This window comes from Lytechinus variegatus, chromosome 1 (assembly GCF_018143015.1).
Source record: "Lytechinus variegatus isolate NC3 chromosome 1, Lvar_3.0, whole genome shotgun sequence".
In the NCBI taxonomy this organism is placed as follows: domain Eukaryota; kingdom Metazoa; phylum Echinodermata; class Echinoidea; order Temnopleuroida; family Toxopneustidae; genus Lytechinus; species Lytechinus variegatus.
In genome coordinates this window covers 83241552-83268459 of record NC_054740.1, presented here as the reverse complement: position 1 = coordinate 83268459, position 26908 = coordinate 83241552, and the positions used below count along the sequence as shown (strand labels likewise).

General features: G+C 35.6%; 1 protein-coding gene across 3 annotated transcripts in view; it reads right to left on the bottom strand.

Annotated features, from left to right (window-relative positions):
* Positions 1-5295: 5295 nt before the first annotated feature.
* Positions 5296-26908, bottom strand: part of LOC121425463 (exostosin-like 3) — a 64688-nt gene continuing 43075 nt past the window's right edge. For all 3 annotated transcript variants that reach the window (XM_041621528.1, XM_041621535.1, XM_041621543.1), the window contains 6 exons: positions 14083-18467; positions 13024-13098; positions 12194-12321; positions 10971-11118; positions 9905-10033; positions 5296-8134 (listed from right to left, as the gene is read on the bottom strand). In XM_041621528.1, the coding sequence (XP_041477462.1) occupies positions 7925-8134; positions 9905-10033; positions 10971-11118; positions 12194-12321; positions 13024-13098; positions 14083-16236 (2844 nt within the window). In that variant the 5' untranslated portion in view covers positions 16237-18467 and the 3' untranslated portion in view covers positions 5296-7924. The remainder of the gene's footprint in view (positions 8135-9904; positions 10034-10970; positions 11119-12193; positions 12322-13023; positions 13099-14082; positions 18468-26908) is intronic.

Here is a 26908-nt window from a genome sequence, read left to right as displayed (position 1 = left end):
TTGACCCTAAATGACCTTTGACCTTGATCATGTGACCTGAAACTCAAACAGGATGTTCAGTGATACTAGATTACTCTTATGTCCAAGTTTCAAAAGTCAGATCAATAAACTTGCGAAGTTATGATGGTAATTCAACAGATACCCCCATTATGGCCAAAATTCATTGACCTTTGACCTTGGTCACGTGACCTAAAATGCGCACAGGATGTTCAGTGATACTTGATTACTCTTATGTCCAAGTTTTATGAACTAGACCAACATACTTTTAAATTTATGATGGTAATTCAACAAATACCCCCAATTCGGCCAAAGTTCATTGACCCTATATGACCTTTGACCTTGATCATGTGACCTGAAACTTGCACAGGATGTTCAGTGATACTTGATTACTGTTATGTCCAGGCGCGTACGCAGGATTTTTGAAAGGGGGGGGGGGTTCGAGCTGATTTTTTTTTTTAAATCTCCCGCCCAGTCTCTAAAAAGTGATGAGCGGGGGGGGAGGTGATGATTTTTTTTTCTTTTTTTTTCAGCGCTGCAAATAAGACAATAACATTTAAGTGGGGATGGGGTATGTAACAGTGCGGTCATGACCCGCGAGCGAGCAGAAATGTTCTTGTTTCTGCGTTGAAAACATAACCTTTTTGTCAATAGTTTGTTGGTATCATAGTCGATGCTACATGTCCTTCGGATCGTAGCACTCATGATATGGCCTTGATCAGAACACTAGAAACTTGAGAAATGTCATGAATAATTACGAGCGAGCGGAGCGAGCCGAAATGTTTGGGTTTTTCCGTCAAAACATACAATTCTTCTCAATAGCTTGTTGGTAATGATTACATATTAGTTGATGATACATGTCCTTCTGCTCGTAAGTCTCATGATATGGCCTTGATCAAGAGACTAGAAACTTAAGAAATTTCGTAAATGATTACGAGCGAGCGGAGTGAGCGAGCCGAAATTTTCGCGTTTTCCCGTCAAAACATACATTTCTTGTCAATAGTTTGTTAGTAAATCAAGTATTAGTCGATGCTACATGTCCTTCTATTCGTAACACTCATAATACGGCCTTGAACAGGAGATTAGATAGGGGAAGGCGGGGTAAGTTGTGACAGTTTTTGCTTTTTGCATGTTAGAATTGATATGATTAATAATCTTGTCGAAATAAGTACCTTGCCTTGAAATTTAATTCTTCTAAAATATTTTCCACCTATACATAACTTTCTACCCCAACACTGAAAGTCATCGTGACCTTTGAAAAAACTGATGTCAAATGGCTCAACTTGCCCCATATATGGGGTAAGTTTGAGCCACCTTCTGGGGTAAGTTGAGCCATAAAAACTATGTACAAAATGTATGGGGGGGAGAACCAGCATGTCAATTTTTTGTTTTAAGTCTTTTCACTTGCTAATTCTCTATAAATACTAACATCCTGTAAAAGGAAAAGAGCAGTCATGTAAATTTGCTCCTTTCAGCCTGCATTTCAATCTATTTTTAAGGTTTGTTTGTTTTTTAAGATACATTACCATAGGAATTACCATGGCTCAACTTGCCCCATGCTGTTTGGCTCAACTTACCCCAGTCCGAACTTAGTGCGATAATTTTGTATCCACACATTTATTATGCATTCATCATAGAAAAGACTATGACAAGAATGAAGATCCATACCTGGACTAATAATATTGTTATCATGTCTTTATTATATTTAAGGACGTGTGTGTTTATAAAGCACTTATCTATTTCACACTCTTTTTTACTTTTTTGGCTGAAATTCATATTTTTCCCTCTAAAAAACTACTTTTTGTTTCAAAGTTGGAAACAATGTGGTGGGGTTAGGGGTTATGCTATGGGTCATCAATACATGACACCACCACAATGTCTGACTCATTAATTATTGGCCTGGGGCTGGTGGCTCAACTTGCCCCTATGCTCAACTTACCCCCGCCTTCCCCTACTTATGGAATTTCATAAATTATTACGAGCGAGCGGAGCGAGCTAACCGACATTTTAGCGTTTTCCGTCATTTTGGTTTTCATATTGGTAAAACATATTTTGTAAGAAAACGTATGTCTTTGTCTTGGTTCACTTGTATTCATAAGTATACATCATGATAATCATGTATGGCCTTGTTAATGGCGATACCGTGATCATGTCGGCGACATGCGGAAATAAAAGATATAATGAAATGGAGCGAGCGAAGCGAGCGGAAATTTTTTCTGTGTTTTTCGTCGGAAACATGAGATTCTGTTCATGCTGTCATATACATTATTGGGTAGGGGAACTGTCCGTAACCAGACCAAGGAATTATCAGGCGCTTGCCCGATAAGTCCTTGACCAGACCGATTGAACCCCCTAACTCCCCCCTTGCGTACGCGCCTGGTTATGTCCAAGTTTCATGTATCAGATCCAAAAACTTTTAAAGTTTTGATTGTAATTCAACAGATACCCCCAAATCGGCCAAAGTTCACTGACCCTAAATGACCTTTGACCTTGGTCATGTGACGTGAAACTCATGCAGGATATTTGGTGATACTTGATTAACCTTATGTCCAAGTTTAATGAACTAGGTCCATATATTTTCTAAGTTATGATGACATTTCAAAAACTTAACCTCAGGTTAAGATTTTGATGTTGATTCCCCCAACATGGTCTAAGTTCATTGACCCTAAATGACCTTTGACCTTGGTCATGTGACGTGAAACTCTAATAGGATATTCAGTAATACTTGATTAACTTTATGGCCAAGTTTCATGAACTAGGTCCATATACTTTCTCAGTTATGTCATTTCAAAAACTTAACCTCAGGTTAAGATTTGATGTTGACGCCGCCGCCGTCGGAAAAGCGGCGCCTATAGTCTCACTCTGCTATGCAGGTGAGACAATAAATCATGTAAATAACATATTTCTTTTAATGGCTTTGCAGAGCGAGGAGAGGGAGAGAATGGTTCCCTTGTCACATTAAGGGGCAGGGGAATAGGACCTCTCATGATGATAATTTTCGGTGACAGAATCGTGCTTGAAATGGGTGCCTTTAAAGTGGACGACTATATCAATAATTTTTTTCTTCAATAAAAAATGTATGAAAAAGGGGGGGGGGGTATTTTTGGTAAACACTTTACCAACCACATTAAAAAAAAATCACCTTTCAAAGTAAAGGGTCTTTCATTAAAGGTGTTCAATTACAAGTAAGAAATAACATTAAACACCATACAGATCTGCTTGGGGACAAATAAAAAGTTATGAAAGGAAATAAATAAGATACATCCGAGGATGATAAGGAGGCTTGTCCTTATTTAAAATATTTCCCTCTTCCTTTCTTATCCAAATCGTATATTATGAAATGTATTCATCTTTTTGTTCCCATGTCTTCCATTTATCAGTGTTAGCACCTCTTCTCAATAGGCCTATAGTGACTTTTCCCACTTCGTAATTGATTTCTTTGTGAATGTAACCCCAATCTCGCCTTTCTCTTTATTTTCTAGCAGATACAACCCTCTCACTATTTGGTAAATATAACTGACAATTTTTGTATCAGGAAAAAGGTCCCATAGAATGAAGCTTTAACTCTCAATACACTCTTGCTGGAGAAACATGCATCAATCAACGGCTACACCCGGCAGCTGACTTCAGTGCGACAACTTTCTAGTAAATAACACAGCTGATAGAGCAAACTTTCAATGCCTTAACTGTCATATGTGATATGCTGTCTACTGTATTTAAAACATTCTCTTATGAAAGAGAAGGTAAAGAGGGATAAGAAACATGAAAGTATATTTCATATCAATAATCTCTTCCTCATGAGTTTTTTCATGTATATTTTGTTTTTCCACAAAATGAAAATGAACATTCAAATATTAAACAGGGCTCTCATAGTCTGGATAATTACTTTGCAACTGGCAACCAACATACCATTCAAGAACAGGACATATATTTTTTTTTTACAAAAAGACAGATACATCATATTCCAGTGGTTTTAAACAATTTAAGATTTAATACAACTTCTCAAAACAAAATATATTCATATAAAACAAAAAATGCTTTGGTATAACAGTTAGCTATGAGCAAAAAGAAAAAAATAAACATGATTCAACATACATCTGTACTGCTACTAATTTCTTTGACTGTATTTTTTTCCCTTCAATTTCAGCCAAAACAATGCTTTAGCAGAAATAAATACATTTACATTCCGTAATAAAAATCTCAAAATTATTCTATTTTAAATTTCACTGTACTTTTGAAGTACCAATCAATAATACTTTTTGTGTAATAACTTTTGCAATGACTTGATTGGAAAAAATGAGAAAAGAAAAGTATCATATATATATTTCAGCCTTCAAATCTTCAAAAACCAGAACGATTGCAGCTCATATTAGAATTGACTTGTATTCATGCATTTTCAAATTGTGACTACTGCATGATAACAGTTATACAGAAATGTTAACTTTTTCAAACAAGCTAAATTAAAGACAGTTACAATAACATGATTACAAATAAAGTTCAAGAATCTGTAAAATTGTTGATTTGAAAATCCTAATAGCCGAATGCTGAAGTATGATTTATCACAGAAAAATAATAATAAAAAAGTACATGTAATAAATAATACTACATTGTGATCATTGATTAAAGTACACAATCAAGAATTTGGGGTGTATGTCCATTTGCAGAATGAACAAAGATACGAGGCACTACCCAAGCCCTGTGATATAAAAACCCGGGGGGGCCACTTCCATTCACGAGTGGATACCATGCGCGACCACGGGGTCTCGAAAAGCACCCTAAACACGTAATTTCCATATTCTGAAAATGCACCCCTTAACAAGTATTGGCGTGTGAAACCCTACCCTTAACAAGTATTCGAAACAAAACGATATTTTTGGCAAATATTCCCTGAAATGAACCCCTAAACAAGTACAGGAATGTTTTATTGTTACGGGTCCTTCGGTCGTCGGCTTTACCTTATTTGATTTAGTACGACCCCACCTTCTACACCCCGCGCAAATCGGACTCTAAACACGTAGTGTTGGGGCAAAAAGGACATCCTTTATAAGACATTTTAATTTTGTCTCATCATCCCCGCAAATTCGACCCTAAACACGTAATTTTCCTAGTGAAATAGATACCCTTTTTTCATTATTTTTGCGTTTTTGACACCCTTATCACGTTACGTACGTAACGTGCCCTATCGTGAAAAAGACATCCTTTTTACGTGTTTTTTTGGTCGCGCATGGTATCCACTCGTCAATGTAAGTGGCCCCCCCGGGTATAAAAAAATACAATTAACTGGAGAATCAAAAATAACTCCCAAGTCAATGGCAAGCCATGTACACAATGTAATAATCAATTGTAGATACTGACCGTGTATACTAATTTCTATGTTGTGACAGAAACCAAATCACATTAAATCATTGATTACTTTTTTTTCCACAAACAAAACCACTGAAAAATAATGTTTGATCATGCAATCATTGTCTCTCCGTAACCATACAACATTAGGAGGTGTGGGGGTAAAATTTTATGTAATTGGTTGCAAATATTACAAACTGCGACTTTACAAATAATAGATCAATTTTGAACAAGGGCAATCAAATTTATACTTTCTATCATGAGAACCAGACCAACAATGATCAATCGCAAATCATATAACTGACTTTGGGACCTGAAATAAGATTGACTTGCATTCAACTAAAAGTTTATTGCAATGCCCCATAAAAAATACAAGTACATGCAAATTCTGAAATTATATTATGGGATGCAGATTTGACTTACTTCATATGTCACAAAAGAGCATTTAACTATGGTAGTGAACAATATATAAGTGCCAGGGTGTTTTGCATTTCAAATCAATGAAATTGCCCAAGTGAGTCAGAGAAGGGTTTCAAATACAAATGAAATCAACATCAATTTCCTCCAGACAGGGTGTTATAATCACAAGCTAAATTGTTACAATACAGAAAAAATTAGTATCGATGGTCTATGGAGCCTCCAAAGTGATTATTATGAAAACAGGTTGCTTGTTTTCACGACAAATATGTGTAGTTGTATGAAAAATTTTCCTCTTTTTTTTTTTGGGGGGGGGCCTAGAACAGAACAGTCGGTAAATACCATAAAAATTCCATGTAAATGCATGTAGTTTAATACTAACCAGCCCATTCATGCATACATGTACCTGTCAGGACACTCACAAGAACATGATTGAGAGAAAAATGAATCGCATGACTTCATGTACCATGAAAAAAATGTTATGCCCAAAACAATTCCTAAATAATGAAAAAAAAAAAATATATACCATCACCAGCATGTGTCTGATCAACATCACATATGAAAACCTTTAAAACGGGTAATTTGAATGCTATTAGTACTGATTATAAACCTTATTATCAAAAATACAAATATGATTATTATCAAGATATATTACATTACATAGTCGATTCTGAAGGGTGCTCCACAAGGTAATTTTAGTGACTTCACAAAGAGTGAAGAGAAACATTATTTTTACAATTGATACTATAATACATTAGAATTTGTCTTAATAAAATCCTTTAAAATTAATCTAGTATCTCTTTTTTTTTCAGACCCATTCAAATTAAAGGATAGATTGAATTTTAAATTGATTGATTGTCCCACATTATTTTTTTCTCAAACCAAAGCAAGACTGTGGACCTGTCACAGAATAAATTGCCTTTAAATGAAACTTGAAAATTAAATGCAAATTCAAAATACATTGTTTCTTATTGGTAGAAAATAAACTTGCATTTAATTGTTTTTGAGATATGCTTGGTCAAAACTCTGTGTGACGAGGATCAGCACATACAGTCCATGCATAGAATTTTCAATCTAAACTCTACTTCTTACTGCAGTATATTCATCCCAAATCTCTCTCTTACAACCTTTTATTTAAAAAGAAACATGACTTCCTTTTCACTTAATACAACAAATGTGAGTTGCAAAAAAAAATCTGAGTTGTATCTATCAGCTGAAGTTCATGTGTGAAGTAAAGAGGATTTCTTAACTCCAAACAAACTATTTTACTTATTTTACAAAATACTAATAAAGCTGCAAAAGACAAAGAGTTATATTTCTAACCTACATGTAAGTCAGTGATACCATCTAAAAGAAAAAAAGATTGAAAATAGCCATGAAAATTGATATAACTAGTTAGATATTGAAATTTTCTTAAAAGTGTACACGGATGATGAAATTGCCATTAACATTGATTTGGACACTAGCAGAACCTACCATCATAGAACACGTAAAAGATGGTATATCATAGTTTGATGCAAATAGAGGATGAACAGGACAATCCAAAGTACATTTCTGATGTTCGAAACTGAAACTATTCATAATTGTTCTCAAATGATTTTTAAAAACACTTTTGCTTTCTATTAAGCAATACCAATTTCAAATGGGACTGAGGCAACTTTAGAGCACATTCCAGGAAATGGTAAACTGGGATTCTTATCGATTTGTTTCAGCAAAGGCAAATCATTTATGATACTATTAATAAGTTTGGATTTCCTTCTTTATTTTGATACCCTAAACAGCATGATGTGAAAGGTTCATAAATAGAGCAAAAAATGTCCAAAACCAAGTTTGTCAGGACTCATTATAAGTTGACATATTGTAAGGATACAGTGGCCTTCCATAGGCAAGATATGTAGCTTGTTAACATCTCTCATGTTTTGAAAATTATTTCTGCATATGAGTTTCTGAGAAAAAAAATAATTTCTCACAAACTTCGGTATTGTTGTAAACCAAGAATGAATAATTCACACTGTGAAAGAAAAGTTTTACACTTCCTGTTGGTCTAAAATTTGAAATTCATTCCACAGGTTTGAGATTTTATCTGAAAATCAGTTCCTTTTTCTGGGACACACTGTATATCACGAAGTGGTGTAACGCTGCTGTTCCCATTAAAAACCGACCGCTCTCAGATGAATTTGAAACACTTTTGCTTGTCATGAGGAATACGGGTCTTGAATAACACAGAGTCCACCCTGTATTGTGTGTAGAGGAGCGGTGTATAACCATAGACCTTGGTGAAGAATTGAATGCACTTGTGTCTCTCCTGGAAGTGAGAGTCATCCTTAGAGAGTGCTTCAGGGCATCCTGCACACCGGAATGTCCAACGTGATGTCACCTGGGAAGGAGAACAAGATCAAGAATAGCAGTTGATGGTAGTCATGCCTCAAATATCAAATTACATGTCTATAAATAAACTGACTCAACTTTTACATTCCAAGAATCATGGTATTCACTGCAGTTAAGAACAGATCCTCTTTGTTTGCAAAAAGAAGGCCCAAATAGCATAAGTTTCACTGATTCAAGTATCAGGAATAGTTTCCCATCAACATCCGTTCATGTCCTAAAGGACAATTATTAAATAACAAAGACCTGTGTTTTTATCTCTGATCCCTTTTTAAAAATATTGCATTGACTTGGAAAGTAGAATTTCATTTTTTTGTTTACCATAATTTATGTATAACACAGCACTTTGGGCATTTTATTATGGAAAGGCACTATATAAACACCAAAATGTGTCCATACCACTTTATAGCTAATAGACAATCCGTACGGTGACAGAACTGTCTCATGAATAGCTTTTATTAAGAGTCTTCTCAACTTGGTATCATAAAATATACTAGTCCACAATAAAATGTTAGTCTATTTCAAATTTATGTGCATATTTCAACGAGGCACACCATCAGCTTACACAGAAAAGTTATCCAATCGAACAGCTGTTTTAATGTTTGCAATGGGTTTAAATTGTATCTTAATGGTCCAGTGTTATCTGTTCATGCACATATTGTATGCAAATAATGGCCAATTGTAAAAGTGGTGGATTTCAATAAACCCTAGCCCATGTTATCTTGGGCATAGTCAGTAAGTAATGGAATATATACTGCACACCCCTCCTCGCACTTTGCTCTTTGTGCATTTCGTTCGAACCATTACATGGGAAGGGATAATTTTTGGGATAATTTATATTCCATGTATCTTCTTTACAATTCATCTCATTTAGGACTATGCCTCCATAGATACAATAAAATGGAATAATTTTGTTCCATGTATCTTCTTTACAAGTATCAATGTAACTGAAAAAAACATTGCACCATCCTGGGATATACCAATACCCACAATACACAGGAAGTCGATTGAAAGAGAGAAGGGGAGAATCAATAAACCTTCCTCATCAACAATACCCAGGTTCAAGTTCATTGTTAGGAGCTATGAATCATAACACCTATGTGAAAGGACACAAAAGACTCCAGGAACAGGTCAAAAGTTGCTTCCTTTTCTTTTCACTATTGTATGGATTTTCTAATCAGATGATAAAGATTCAGTATCAATGGAAAGCTGGCATAATCTATCTATAAATCTTGCCACTTGCTTAATAACCATAGAAAACAGGTTCAAGTTTTTGAAATGAGAGAAGAAATGGTTTTAGAAAAAGACTTGTATTAAGTTGGTATTCAAATTGAAAAAGATATTAGGAATACCAAAAAAAACCATTCCATCTGAAACAGCACATTTATTTACCAACTGGGAACAGTTGGTATATTTATTAAATGCGCTAAGGATACTTAACAATTTACTACAGAAAGGAGGACCTCTACCATTCTTATATTAGCTATTTAAATGAGAAAATGGGTTCTTGAGAGTGGCACATTATAATATAAATGATTAAACCAGGTTTATTTTTTTTTCTACTTCTGCATTTGGTTTATCCTTGCTGAATTACAGAAATACCTCTCGATACCAAATTTCAAGGGACACAAGATTACCCAATGAAAATACTTGATGGACCAAAGCTGGTTTAATATTTCTCCTAGCCATTGAAATGTTGCATTATGCTAAACATGTAATTTACCAGTTTTGCATCAAAATTTGCTTGTTTGAGATACTGTACCTTGACAGGTGGTTTGCGAGTCACATGTGAGACAAGGAAGTTCATTGCGATGTCCTCACAGTTCATGTATTCATCTACCTTGTCTCGGATGGGCTGGGGCATCATGTAGGAGTATAAATAGGTGTAATACTGAAGAAAAAATGAAAAGAGGGATATACATGTAAACAGAGGTATTACATTCTCATGTGACAGTTAGTGGGTATTGCATGATTTCATCCCAGTGAAAGTTCATTTTTTATTCCTTGGCAAAGTTCCTACTCCTAATTCGAAGTTTTTTTTTTTTAATAAGTGCACACCTAGTTACCAATAATGCATAGGCCTATAGCATTTCCATTTATTTGAAAAAGGATAAAAAAGCATTGTAGATTAAATGCCTTGCTCACGGGCAAAGGAGCCGCAACCAGGGATCGAACCCCGGACTTTCCATGTATAGCCAGGCGCCTTAGACCACTCGGCCACGGCACCTCCAAAGTATTCAAAGTTAGAGTCATCAAGATATCATGTCACATTATAAAACCTCGCCTTAGACCACTCGGCCACGGCACCTCCAAAGTATTCAAAGTTAGAGTCATCAAGATATCATGTCACATTATAAAACCTCCCCCAAATATATGACTTTGCTTAAGTTGTGAATAAAAAACAAGAGAACAGATAAAACACAAAAGAAAAACATGAAGGAAGGATAGAAGATAAAATGCTCAAATTCTAAAGAAAAAAAAAGCAGTTAAGTTTACAAACAAGCACAGATCTCACTCGACAGATCCTTAAAAATTTGCTTTCATCCAACTGATAAGCATGACATAAGAATTTCTGCATAATGAATTAACCGATTGCCGATCAAAACACCTCTTTTAATTTGGTCATTGTTGCTCTAAATCTTTCTCCAATGTCACATATTGTCTTGAAATTATTAGCTTTTATAGGGAAGGGGATGATCTGAGAGAATTTGAATGAATCTTGCCCATTTCTCATAAGCAAGAGGACCTGCGATTTAAATGTTGAATGCAAGCTCCATATTGACATAATTCAGTATACCTTTAATGACAATGATATATAGCCTACTTACTTTATGGAAGAAGGCAGCACCTGTCAAAACCATGGAGAGTTCACAGGAATAATTGGCACTGTAGAGGAATCCATTCTTATAGTTGAGATCCCATGCATGATAGCGACCTGGGAAACCTACTACACGGTCACGAGACTCTCGCCACACTCTGAAAGATTTATAAAGCAAGTACAAATGTATACAGCAAGTGATTAGGACTTTCTCATCATTCACACTTCTTTCTTGAAATATAATAACAGTGATAAAAGAATTCATTATCTGTAGGCCTATCACTCATCTTTCTAATCTTAAACTTTTATTATGCTATTCAGGAAACAATATGAAATCCTCATTTGTACTTTTTAAAATGTTTTGGACCAAATGATGATTCTAAATAAGTTAAAATGAACTTGTCATCACCATGGGTAAATACAGGGGCCGCGGAAGCAGGGGGGGGGGGGAATTTTTTTTCCAAAACCGTGTACACAAACGTAAAAAAGACCATATGATTGTGATTTTTTGCATGGTCAGCTCCCCGCCCCACTTTCGGCTCAGTCCCCCTCTCCCCACTTTGAAAACCATTCCGCGGCCCCTGAAATACACCAGCATATAGAATAACAAAGTTAGAAGATTGCTCTTGTCACTATCATCATATACTGAAAGAAACCTCTTATACATGTACATGTATATCATACATGATTATGCAATCCTTTTCCAATTAATTAAACAAAACACTTCTAGGCCCACAGCAACAAATAAGAGCTTCATGATTTCTCGCGCTGTCTTCACTTTGCTTAAAAATGTTTGATCAACTACCAATATATTGAACACTAACATTACTGTGGAGTTGCCGATGAGACAGTTGAGCACAAATGCAATACCCGAAAGACAACCCACTTCAAATATTGTCCAGAAAAAAATGGATATGCATGTCAATTTTACATGTCTTCCTTATTTTGACATGATGCACAAGGTCTTCTTGCATTGATAATATGATAAACATTAATTTAAATGATACATTAATGAGTGCACCATGGATTGAAAAGTCCCTAATGATATCAAAGTGACAACACCAGGGCCCACAACACAATGATTTGAGATGAATTGCAAATTTCAAAATAACAATCCAGGTTAGTGGCTACGTTGAGCAATATGCAACAATGGTCATCATTTCAAATCTTTGTTACTGCTATTGAGACAACAACTAAATACCTAGTTTCAATAATTCAGAAATACTCTGTTACCTGAAACCAAAGAGAATCTCGTCATGTCTCAGATGAGCATCGTCATCCAGGGACAAGATGGCTTCAGTCTCGATCTCATCATAAGGCAGAAAGCGGTTATTGAGACTATTCACTGTCGTCCTCACCACCTAATTAGATCAATCAATTAGCAGTGTTATCAACTAACATGAATTATACTCTTACATGTGCACAACACTGAGTGATGCAGTTTATATGAAGATGTAAAGCCTACCTCCACAATTTTAAGTGCCCATGCAATATATTTTGCTCATAAATATAGTTACACTGTATGGAGAAGGTGAATATTAGAAGTTTAAATCTTTTATACCCATCAAAGCCCACACCCCATCCAGTAACTGCAAATAATCAGTCAATTGTCAATCATGTGAGAATATACGAAAAAGGGAAAAGGAATTTAGTAGTTCAAAGCCACATGCTCAAACAGTAGCCAAATAAAGAATAGTGACTGGCATTATTCAAGCACACATCCATATCATAATTGGTTAAAAAGAAAAAAATAAGATCTTATCCTTCTACATGTAATTATATGATGCTGGTGTTAATTGGTAACTTAATAGAGGTCTGTCTTCCTCTCTATTGTTAAAGTGATTGATGAGCCATTTTATAAAACAGAAGCCCTTTCAAGAGATATTTTTTTAACCACCCCCCAAAAAAAATAATGATATGAAATAACATTTTATTGAACAACGATAGAATAAAATACATAAATAAATGACATTATGAATAAAATTACAAAGAATGAAAAAAATAGATACAGCAGTAAAAAAAAAATCAAAATGTAAATAAAAAAAATATATATTTAATTTTACCTTTATGGGAACATGAATCTCGGGCCATACTAGATCAGCAGCTGGCATCTCAGGGGAGTTCCAGACAACAATGACCTGATGAGGGGAATCAACAATAGATTCAATGAAAATAGTAATCTTTCCATAAGAGCCAGAAGATGAACTGTCCCTGTATTATACTAAATTTTCTTTTAAAGTTTGTGTATAGTTTTGGTAAATCCACCAAAATGCACCTATCACTATTCCAATTCATTGCTAGCTAATATGAATGGATATGCCCTATAACAGTTATGATGTGGAGGATATGAAATGAAAATGTGTTTTACAGGATAAATTTTGCGATTTTACATGGAAATTTAACTTGGTCGGGTCACCCGATCAAATTAAAATATCTGTGTGTTTTTGTCTTTCAATTAAATCCTATTCCAAATCATGGAATGGGCTGAAACTTTCAAGATATGTTCTTTGTCTGTAACTTTTGGATATCTAATCACTAAATTTATAAGATAAGTGCTTGAATGCCCATTTTTTTAATTTAAAACAAGCATCGCCGAGAGAGGGCGCTATATATCCAAGATTTGAATATTTGAAATTTTCTCAGAGAAGTGCAGTTGGAAAAATATCTAACGGTCTCTACGCTTCAGTAAGACTGTCATATTAGATGATATTCGATTATCAATCATATTATTGACCCTTTACCAAAGCTATACACAGGCTTTAAGATTTTATCATTCTTCATATATTTACATATAAACATACGGTAATCAGAATACATATAATGCTGATATTCAAAATGTTAATTTTTTTTAATCCCTTTTTTAAAACTCTAATTGTGTGCTTATTTGCTTAAATACACAAGAAATGGCTGGACTATCTGTAACTAATATGTTTGTGAGATATTAAGTATGAACTAAGCATTGAACAATATAAAGTATTCTAACTATCTTTTAAATGACCATAAATGACATTTGACTTTTATATCCATGGAGCAAAAAAAATGTCTGTTTATTAACGAAAGGAAAAAAAAAACTTTAACACCAGAATGTCTCCTATTCAAACATGCAATAACATCTTGCTTACCTTATTCAAGAAAGGTAATCCCATGAGTCGAATCAGAGAATTCATTAGGACTGCCTCTCTCTCATAGGTTAGCATGACTATGGTGAACTGCTCTCTGGGTACATTTCCTCCTAGAGACTCCTGGAATTCCTTGCCTGAGCCTCCTGCACCACCTCCTATTGGACGAAATCCAAGTGTTGAGCCCAAGAACTTGGCATCTGACGGAACGACAGGGTCGAATGGGGTGTATGGGAACATGAACTGAGCACCTGGTGGGTTGTTCCATGTAAAATGGGAATCCATTGCAATAGACGTGTAATTCCTGAGGAACTTTGGGGAGGGGAAAGGAAGCTCAGGGGCTGGGAAGACATCATCAGACTCTGGGTACATCTGCTCAGCTTGCTGCGTCTTCTGAGGGAAGTCCTCAGTGAAGAGATCAAGGGCTTTCTCTTGTGGCACTACATTGGCTGGGATTCCTATTCTAGTTCTTAGAGTGGCAAGGATGCCGTTGATGACAGCATCTGTATTCGATAAATAAGTTGTCCAAAGGAACCATCCTTGTCTACGGAGCTTAAGAATATCATTGTCCTGGATGGTCTTTAGATAGAAGTAGAGTTCTGTTATTCTGGAGCGGGGAAGAACTATAGAAGCTTCATTCCAAGCAATAAATTCACTAAAAGGTAACTGCATGTGTTCTCCTACAATTACAGGTATTGCACCAGTTTGAAGGGCTTCAAAAAAGCGGGTGTAGAAAGAAGTGGAAGATACTATATGGTCTCCTGGACTTAATATCAATACAAAAGTTGATTGCTTTAAGAGATGAGATCTCTCTGTCTTTGTACTGCATAGCTTCCAGTCTGAGGCATCAATACCGTCAAACGATTTAAAGGATTTACAAGTAAAATCAAGATGGACATTATCATCAGATAGAGAATTCAGTTTCTCCATTTCTAGAATCATAAGGTCCTCCACAGATTTAGTCCTATCTACATCTTTAAGCCTCCTACTCAGAGGAGCATTGTCTACATATTCCGTTTGCACCATAGTCTGAGTTGGTTTTGATCCCTGATATGTAATAAGATATTTCCTCCTAGCGGGGAACTGCAGAGGAACCTCCTTCCAGTCTGTTTCTGAGCTAAGCCCAAGGAGCATTGGCGCGACGATGTCGAACCCTAAACGAAACTGGGAATCTGCGAAGGGTGTCTGAACAACGATGGCACGTCCTGTATTGACATTTTGCAGAATGTTTTGAGTGGAAAGACTTCTTACAATGTGCAGGAGGAGATGGTTCCTGCCATCATGCCTCCAGTATGGTAGTTTGTGCAGTCTAACCTCAAGCTCACGACTACTTGGTAGGTTACCCTGATCCTCCAACTCTCCTACTAGCACCACATAAACACAGGCTAAGTTGGCATCACGTGTTAGATAAGAACTCCGTCCAAATGCATTTGTGACAGTAAGCTTTATAGTTGAGTCTAACTTACTACCACCTCGCCATAAATCATTAGAATTATACACAAATACTGGAAATCGTGATGTGAGCGAACATCGTGAGTAATCAAAGCATGTATGTTGTGAACATCTTGCTGGCAAACTTGGTGGCTCGATATCTCCACTGTCTTCTAAATTTGGAAGAATTTGATAAGGAGCAGAGATGTGCCTAAGACTTCTTTCTACAATCTCGCTCTGATCTCTGATTGTCTGTTGGATTTGATCCTTGATGCGATCTCTTTCTGCAATAGCCATACGAACCTCGGACTGTGCTTGCTCTAACTGCAGTGACAAACGTGTGACCTGAGCTTGTAAAAATTTTCTCTTCTCCTCCAATTGCCGCAACTCCGTTTGAACAGAATTTTTAATGCGATAGAGCTCCACCAAATGTGACTTAAACTCACTGGGCTTCAGTGCAATCATTTCATCTAGTGAAATACTAAAACTCCTTTGATCTAGTGAATCTAGATCTGTATTGCTCAGGTAATAATGGGTCAACAGAGGGAGCAAAATCAAGATCACCAACAATAAAATGATCAGTCGTGTCAGCTGGCCACTTCGTTGCAGCCACTTGGAAAATGATAAACTCCTCGTTGGAGACTTAGGTGGTGAAAAATCCCTCTTGCTCTGGTATTCCATTGTCCGACTTGGATCCCACAATGGTTGGGAGTCACTGAAAGCCATTCTCCTCACCCTTTATTCAACTATACAACCAGTTTTAAAATTTGATTCAAATTCATGAATAATTTATCATTACTTTCAAATATTTTCATTTCTACAGTCAAAATTGAGTCAACTAATTTTTTAAGACAGGGTATTAGAACTGACAATTCAAAATTTATATTGTTTCATCTCATAATTGTTGCAATTAAAATAGAATATCAAAGTGGAAAGCTCAACATATAATTTAATTACAAAATGACATTCTGCTTCTTCTACATGTATAATGTATATTGGCACTTCTCTTCTCAAGAAAAAAAGGCAATACTGGCAAGTTCTTACATCGATCTATCTTCAAGGGCCTCCAAAGTTTTGAATATGAACTCCAGTTTGTTTACACATCACTCCACACCTAACCCTAACAACGAGGGCACCCTAATCCTTCAATTATTCCTCTGCGACAGATAGCGTACAGTGCCTAAGGTATACACAGCTGGAATGGAATGATGGCGGTGCACGAAACTACCCTGGAATCCATCATCACTTATCTTCTCACTTCTTCATATTGGGTTACACTAAGCTCCCTGGAGGCAAGGTAGACTCTTAGATGAGTAAGAAATAACTGATATCAATTACATTAAAACCCATGCCTTTCAATTCCATCCATGTACAAAGCACAAACTGCTATTTTATATTCCTTGAACGAGTATGCATTATTAAAGGTTTAGCATATCTTGATTATACCTACTGTAATATTTGTAAACTGTTAAACTGTTCCTTGTTATTATAAAAATACTTTTTTTCTTATAGGTTACTATCAGATAAACATAACCTTTTCAAAAGAGGCAAACAGATTTTTATTCCTAAGAATTTCCTATGGAATTAGTTAACTGAGAGTGGTAGTACGACAGGATCATTCATCACACATTGCTCTACACCAGGATGGTTTTATCAGACATTTCAAATGGCAGAGGTCTGGTGTTAAAGCAATCAATCGTGAGGTTATGATGTCACAACCTGACAATGACGGAGCAGAGAGAAATGTACCTCAGACTGAAATATCAACAGAGGAAAAGGTTCAAAGGACAATATTCACTACTTCCTTCCTTCTCTACACTTGTAGTATCATTTTGTTTTGGAACTCTGGCCACTTTGTTTGAATGTGGTATTCAATACAGTATTAATGTCTTTTGTCACCTTTTCTATTCTATATATTCAATATTCTTTACAACATAGCTAAAATCAACCAAATCTTAAAGAAAATAATATCATAATACTTTTGTTTTTATACCATGTCCACTTTATTTGGATGAGGTATTAGAAAGTGACATCAATTTCTTTTTTCCATCAGCTTTTTTGGGGAAGTGACTGTCCTTTAACAAAAGTTTATGACTATTAGTTTAGACCAAAAAAAGAGACAAATTTCACTGATTTATACGTGGACATTTATCACCGGATAGTGTAGCTACAAATAAGGACAAACATGTGAAAGTAGTGGCTACTATTTTGAATGTAAGGTACAGAGGTAGACAGGTTTATCTTTTAAAATAGCTGACCTTTACTTTCAAATGCTAATAAATCAATTCAATCACATCCTAGTAGCGTCTATGGACAAGAATTGGTACCCGGGTAGATTCGGTAAAATATTGCACAATAGGGTAATATGTTGTATAGCAGACTTACACGTACAAGTAGGAGAAAGCATCAGCTATTAATAATACAATTGAGAGATAGGAATTTGGGCTTGTCTACTATGATTGATCATACAAGCCTTACTTGTATGTTCACTTAAACCTCTTACACTATTCACTGTAATACAATTAAATTCAATAGGAAGCGTATTAAATAGATTTCTAGTTTTCTTCATAGGTTTCACAGCCAAAGGGCAGGTATTCTATCCTCTCTGTAACTCTCAAAATAATGGGTGATGGGCTGGAGAACGCTATCTCTTTTTATCTCCACAATTCATATGACATCCAACTCATGTTACAATCAAATCAATCTGCTGTTTTTCCTGCGGTATCAGGGATGAAACAATTGCTTCTCATCAACGCTATATTTGCTCGCGAGACTTGCCTCCAACCTTGAACGAGATGGAAAGAGGTATCATGTGTTCTTCATAAATCTTGACCGAATGACACCTTCTTGGTTTCCGAATGACATCGTGTGAGAGATCGAGCTCACTCTTCAGCTAGCAATGTCTTGGGTGATATCAGTGATCTCTAGGTCTGCACGCTCCACTGGGCTAAAGACACCTGTCATGATGAGAGAGGTACAGACAGAAAAAGGCATTCAGTTATATACAAATCTATATCATCTGCAAGGGAGATTAAAGTGATGTCAACATAATTTGCGAGAGTATCACATCATGCATCAGATGCTAAAATTTACCAGTTGGCCTTTAATGTGGCAGAATTCAAATGCTCTAAGACTGTATCAACGTGCCATTACACTTTATAATATTGATGAAAGAAAGAATGCATTCAATAATATGAACATACAAATTCTAGATAATTCAAGATTATGCATAAACATCTCAAGAGTATTAAAAAAAAACACTCTCAAACATCAATCCACGAACCACGATGCTCAGAATATTTACCGGTATATAACTAGTGTCACTCAACATTCTTTAATTAAATATTTTTGTCCCCTATGAATATGGACATCTTATTTACACAATCCAGATTTCATTGCAGAATACTGAAAATACTTCTAAAGGCCTGGTCACATCGCCCGAGCGTTGTTGAAGCGGTCGTGGAGCGGTAGGGAGAGAGGGTCGAATTTCGCTCACAAAATTGGGGAAAAAAAAAAAAAAAAACAATCGAAATCGAAAATGGTGAATGGTAGCGAGCGGTGATGATTTTTTCTCTCCGCTCCAACAACGCTCGGGCGGTGTGACCAGGCCTTTAAATTCAAAAGGAAGTAAAAAAAGACTCAACACAGATCTGTGAACAGTGCATGATTTGAGTCATCTCTGAAAACAATGTATGCCTCTGTCATTGTTTGGAGCAACATCTCCCAAAACATGTTTGAGCATTGCTAGCTCATTACACCAACAGCTATGGCACGCATATAAGGAATCAATTAAATATATATTTCACTTAAAAAATATATCTTTCTCTTCCACTAAACCATTTCACTTAAAGAAATTTATATTTCACTTTTAAAAATATATTCCACTTTATAAAAAAAATATATTTCACTTTAAAAAATATGTTTCACTTTAAAAAAAAAAAAGTATTTCACTTTTCCAAAAAAAATATGTTTCACTTTTCAAAAAAAATATATTTCACTTTTCAAAAAAAAGATATTTCACTTTTCAAAGAAATATATTTCACTCTTCTTAAAGATATATTTCACTTTTCAAAAAGAAAATATTTCACTTTTCTAAAAAAAATATATTTCACTTTTCCCAAAAAAATATATATCACTTTCCAAAAAAATATCTTTCACTTTTCAAAGAAATATATTTCACTCTTCAAAGAAATATATTTCACTCTTCTAAAAGATATATTTCACTTTCCAAAAAAATATATTTCACTTTTCCAAAAAAATATATTTCACTTTTGAAAAAATAATGTTTCGCTTTAAAAAAAAAATCATTTCACTTGATACATTTTAATTTTGAGAGAAAACAAATCCTTTCACTTTTGTTGGATAACACATGCGGCTGCCGTATTAGACCGTAACTATCCTCACGGAAATGTCCATTCCTCTCGCTACGAAAAACATTTCACTCGTGTTGCAAATTCATTTCACTCAATTGCAAAAAAATACGTTCCTCTTTTTTCTCGGCCTGTAGGCGGCGCGCACCATTGTTGGCGGGATGAGGAGAAGATACATGATATATCTATCTATCTATCTCTCTCTCTCTCTCTCTGCCTAACATATATCCATCTGTTTAAATATGTCTATCCTTCTATCTATCTATCTATTTATCTATCTAATATCTATTTATTTCGTTTAATATGTCTGTATATCTGTGTATTTATCATTCAATCTTTATATCTAACTATCTATCTATTTATCTATCTTATGTCTATCTGTTCAGAATACATATGTCTACTTTTTATCTTTAAATCTAATAACTATTGATCTGTCTAAATAGTTATGTCTGTTTATTTGTTTGTTTATCTATTTAATATCTATCTATCTATCAAATTTGTTTAATATGTTATTCTATCTGTCTACCTATATCAATAAATATATCGATCTATTTTCTCTCTCTCTCTCTCTCTCTATCTATCTTTCTGTCTATCTAACTATCTATCTATCTATCTGTCTGTCTATCTGTGTATGTACCTATGTATCTACCTGTCTCTGAATCTATGTGTATATCAAATGTGATATCATTATCACCGCTGGGAATCATCGTATTTTTTTCATCAATCATTATCAGTATCAGCCTCCTCATCGTATTTTTTATCGTCAATGTCTATCTGTCCGATACCTGTCTATCTGTCTATATCTATCTACCTATCCATCTGTCTATCTATCTATTAATCAGGGGCCGCGGAACGGTTTTCAAAGCGGGGGGGGGGGTGACCATGCAAAAAATCACAATCATACGGTCATTTTTACGGTTTTGGAAAAAAGTAAAGGGGGCTGCCCCCCCCAGCTTCCGCGGCCCCTGTTAATATATATCTATCTATCTTCTATTATCTATCCATCTATCATTTATCTCTCCATCTATCTATCTATTTATCTATCTTTCTTATATGTATCTGTTTGAATATGTATGTCTGTTTGTCTATTTATCTTTCATACTTATATCCACTCATTTGTTTAAATAATTATGTATGTTTATCTCTGTATCTACGACAGACCAATTAATTCGTCCGCACGACGAATTAAAATCTAATTTCACTTGTTACATTTTAAATCTCAGATAAAACAAATCCTTTCACTTTTGTTGGATAACACATACGGCTGCCGTATAGACCGTGAGTAAATTTCGTTCTTCACGTAAATATCCATTCCTCTCGCTACGAAAAACATTTCACTCATGTTGCAAATTCATTTCACTCAATTGCAAAAAATACGTTCCTCTTTTTTCTCGGCCTGTAGGCGGCGCACACCATTGTTTGTGGGACGAGGACAATACACCACGAGGTGGGCCCATAAACACAAATCGTAAAGTTTGAATTTATCGCTGATTATACACAGCTGCCAGGGCAATCAGCTGTTGCATTCGGCCCTACGTCAATCGCTAACCTTAGTACGGCCGGTCTGGCTATAACGTTTTGTAGGCATGAGGCATGAATGCTTTTTACATACACTATCTACGGAGCTGAATGGTCAAGGTATAAGTGTTGAAATTTCCCTTTTCTCCATTCTGTCTGTCTTTTACTTCATTGACATACGATGGTCATAATGATTGATGAAATGAAGCTTACAAAAAGCTACATTTCACTGGTCAACTCACTTGTACCTGCACTCTGCAAAACCAAATTCTCTCCATTTTGTCCGAGACGTGATGAGGGGGGGTCACCATCTTTAGAACAGACATAAAAAGTGAGTATTCGGGACTGAAGATGGATGATGACGTCATCGCTCAGCCCGAAAAGGTTGGTGTTAGCCATAGAGATACTTATATAACGCGCAATTAGTGTACATCTCTGTGGTGTTAGCCGAGAATGTCCATGATGTCATTACCCAACTTCAGTCCCGTATACTCACTTTTTATGTCTGTTCTAAGGATGGTGACCCCCCATTCATGTCTCATACAAAATGGAGAGAATTTGGTTTTGCAGTGCAGGTACAAGCGAGTTGACCGGTGAAATGTAGCTTTTTGTAAGCTTCATTTCATCAATCATTATGACCATCGTATGTCAATGAAGTAAAAGACAGACGGAAGGGAGAAAAGGGAAATTTCAACACTTATACCTTGACCATTCAGCTCCGTAGATAGTGTATGTATGAAGTATTCATGCCTCATGCCTACAAAACGTATAGCCAGACCGTGCTAAGGTTAAAGATTGATCGTCGGGCCGAATGCAACAGCTGATTGCCCTGGCTATTGTGCATAATCAGCGATAAATTCAAACTTTACAATTTGTGTTTATGGGCCCACCTCGTGGTGCATTGTCCTTGTCCCACCAACAATGGTGTGCGCCGCCTACAGGCCGAGAAAAAAGAGGAACGTATTTTTTGCAATTGAGTGAAATGAATTTGCAACATGAGTGAAATGTTTTTCGTAGCGAGAGGAATGGATATTTACGTGAAGAACGAAATTTACTCACGGTCTATACGGCAGCCGTATGTGTTATCCAACAAAAGTGAAAGGATTTGTTTTATCTCAGATTTAAAATGTAACAAGTGAAATTATATTTTAATTCGTCGTACGGACGAATTAGGTGGTCTGTCGTAGATGCAGAGATCAGGCGCGCCGGAACACTTTCAGTTTTTTTTTGGGGGGGCAAAATCCCGAAGGGGGCACAGTATTTTTGACAGCGTGAGATACCGAAGCGATCGAGCAGTAGAGGGCGTGGGACCCCCCCCCCACGGTAAGGACTTTGTGTAAAAATGGAGTTTAAAAGTTACGTTTCTAAGAGAATTCAAAAATAAATTTCTTGAGAATTAAACATAGAATTCACTACGAAAGACTATACTCAGAGTTTATGAGAACCTATGAAATCTACGCGCAAAACGATCGCTTAATTCGGAATGTGGTTTTCGTGTCTGATCAATTAAATTACACTTATATTGACTCAAAATACCAGAAATTACATTTTTCATGCAATATCCTTTCAGAAATATTTATTTATGTACATTTACATACACGGACGACGCGAGAAGAAGCAGAAGAAGCGTAACAACAGAAACAAAATACATTCCAATGAATGTCTTTTTAAATTCAAAATGGCGGGTGTTCTGACGTGGCAGACGACGATAAGCGCTTAAATACCCATTCTATTTAAATCATTTCTGACCTCAGCATTGGAGAGAGTCCCTGATTATACATACATAGGCAAAACGTTTCATATTTTGTAACTGGAGGAAAAAGAAATATGACCTGCTTAATTATTGTCTAACAATTTAAAACTTTTCTGAAAATTTAAAACATTACTCGATTTATGTGTTTCCTTTGGCATGTTTTGTATGGCTGGGAAGCACTTTTGGATGACCCCTTCAAAATCTTCTTTTTTCTTTACATATTTTCTGGGGAAAATGTGACCATAACTAGGAAATGATATCGAATTCCTGGAAATATTCATTGGTAAATAATCATGAATTAACAAACTACGGCAGTTCATAATGTACATTATGTAACATTATTTAGAAGAAAACAATTACATTCCAACAGCGGATGTGGTTGACGGTACACCATGTGGAGTTTTCGAAAAAAAAGAGAAAAAGTGGATAGAGGAAGAATTGAAATTGATAGGAGGAAGTAGACAGTGAAAGTCGAGTAATGTTTTGTTCAAATGAGCGTAATCCTGATAAAGACAGTAAACCAGAAACGGTTGAAGAAGAGGCTTGATTAGTTGATAGATGAGTACTCCTGCTCTGCACTCCATTCGCCGAATCATAGCATCTTCTCATTTATCCAATAAGCAACTACTCAATCCTCTATAAGTATAACTCTTTAAACTTTTCGGTTTTACAGCTATTTTCAGATTCCATATGTTGCTCGAGTAACTAGCGTTCACGCGCGTTGGTGATATCGGGGGGGGGGGCGTTTCATGAAAGGACTTGTCGGACGTTTTATCCGAAAAGACCCATTTCATCCGACAGTTACCATAGTAACAGTACCTCTCAGCCAATCAACATCAGAGAAAGATGTCAGATCTGACAACTTGTCGGATGAAACACTCCCCAGGTCCGGGAGCGTTTCATGAAAGGACTTGTAGGACGTTTTATCCGACAGTTACTATGGTAACAATGCTTCTCAACCAATCAGAATACAGGAAAGTTGTCAGATCTTACAACTTGTCGGACGAAAATATTTATGAAACACCACCCCGGTCTGAGCGTTTGTTGGCGACTGCACGTTTGTTAGCCGACACAGCATGCAAATTTGCCATTCGGTTTTAGTCTGAAATGTATTCATTAATACTAATAGGCCCCCATTCCACAGAACGGAGACCATTGAAAGATTGGTGAGGTCTCACAGCGGTCTTCAAGATCAATGAAATTTGTCGACTCTGTGGAATGGCTCAGAAAGACCCCTCAAAGAACTCTGAAAGACTAGTTGGATATTTCTTGTCGTACTGGTCTTAGACTAGTCCTCTCGAGATCTTTCAATGGTCTTTCAGAGATTTTTTATGCAATAAGTGATCTTTCAGAATTCTTTCCATGGACTTTGCCTGGTCTTTCAATGGTCTTTCAATGATCTTTCAATGATCTCTCATGAGTCTTACAGTGATCTCCGCAAAAATCTTGAGAGACTGCTGAAAGACCACTGAAAGACAATTTTCCTGTAAGACCGTTGTAAGACTGTTTTGAACCGTTTCAAGAAGTTTTGGAACCCATGAAAACCACGAAGACCACTGAAAGATTGGTCAGGACTCGCGTAAGACCTCAAAGACCATTGTAGGTTCATTGAGAGACCTCTGAAAGATCAACCAAAATTCATGGTCTTTCAAAGGTCTTTCAGCGGTCTTGTTTATCACACTGTAATAAGATGGAAAAGGGGCTTATCAAAGGTATGTTTCACAGAGGGACATGTTCGTCAAAAGACGCAAGGCTTACTATGATGTGTAATTGCCCCGTCAGGGGCGATTTTTTTTTCATTTTTGACAAAAGAAATGACAATTCTTAGGCAGAAAAGTGCCTTCATCGTTTACTTTTGTCCTTAAATAATATCATTTTTCTACTTTTAGGGGAGAAAATTGGGGGGGGCAAAATCTCGTTTTGCCCCCCAAAAATTTTCTTTGGGGGGGCAAGTGCCCCCCCTGCCCCCCGCTTCCGGCGCCCTTGGCAGAGATAAACAAACATAATTATTTAAACAAATGAGTGGATATAAGTATGAAAGATAAATAGACAAACAGACATACATATTCAAACAGATACATATAAGAAAGATAGATAGATAGATGGAGAGATAAATGATAGGTGGATAGATAATAGAAGATAGATAGATATATATTAACAGGGGCCGCGGAAGCTGGGGGGCAGCCCCCTTTACTTTTTTCCAAAACCGTAAAAAGGCCGTATGATTGTGATTTTTTGCATGGTCAGCCCCCCCCCCCCGCTTTGAAAACCGTTCCGCGGCCCCTGATTAATAGATAGATAGATAGACAGATGGATAGGTAGATAGATATAAACAGATAGATAGGTATCGGACAGATAGACATTGACGATAAAAAAATACGATGAGGAGGCTGATACTGATGATTGCTGAAAAAAATACGATGATTCCCAGCGGTGATAATGATATCACATTTGATATACACATAGATTCAGAGACAGGTAGATACATAGGTACATACACAGATAGACAGACAGATAGATAGATAGATAGATAGATAGATAGAGAGAGAGAGAGAGAAAATAGATCGATATATTTATTGATAGGTAGACAGATAGAATAACATATTAAACAAATTTGATAGATAGATATTAAATAGATAAACAAACAAATAAACAGACATAACTATTTAGACAGATCAATAGTTATTAGATTTAAAGATAAAAAGTAGACATATGTATTCTGAACAGATAGACATAAGATAGATAAATAGATAGATAGATAGATATAAAGATTGAATGATAAATACACAGATATACAGACACATTAAACGAAATAAATAGATATTAGATAGATAAATAGATAGATAGATAGATAGAAGGATAGACATATTTAAACAGATGGATATATGTTAGGCAGAGAGAGAGAGAGAGAGAGATAGATAGATAGATAGATATATCATGTATCTTCTCCTCATCCCGCCAACAATGGTGCGCGCCGCCTACAGGCCGAGAAAAAAGAGGAACGTATTTTTTTGCAATTGAGTGAAATGAATTTGCAACACGAGTGAAATGTTTTTCGTAGCGAGAGGAATGGATATTTCCGTGAGGATAGTTACGGTCTAATACGGCAGCCGCATGTGTTATCCAACAAGTGAAAGGATTTGTTTTCTCTCAAAATTAAAATGTATCAAGTGAAATGATTTTTTTTTTAAAAGTGAAACATTTTTTTTTCAAAAGTGAAATATATTTTTTTGGAAAAGTGAAATATATTTTTTTGGAAAGTGAAATATATCTTTTAGAAGAGTGAAATATATTTCTTTGAAGAGTGAAATATATTTCTTTGAAAAGTGAAATATATTTTTTTGGAAAGTGAAATATATTTTTTTGGGAAAGTGAAATATATTTTTTTTAGAAAAGTGAAATATTTTCTTTTTGAAAAGTGAAATATTATATCTTTTAGAAGAGTGAAATATATTTCTTTGAAAAGTGAAATATCTTTTTTTTTTGAAAAGTGAAATATATTTTTTTTGATAAGTGAAATATATTTTTTTTGAAAAGTGAAATATATTTTTTGAAAAGTGAAATATATTTTTTTGGAAAGTGAAATATATTTTTTTTTAAAGTGAAATATATTTTTTTGAAAAGTGAAATATATATTTTTTCAAAAGTAAAATATTTTTTTTTTCATAAAGTGGAATACAATTTTTAAAAGTGAAATGGTTTAGTGGAAGAGAAACATATTTTTTTCAATTGAAATATATATTTAATTGTTTCCCTA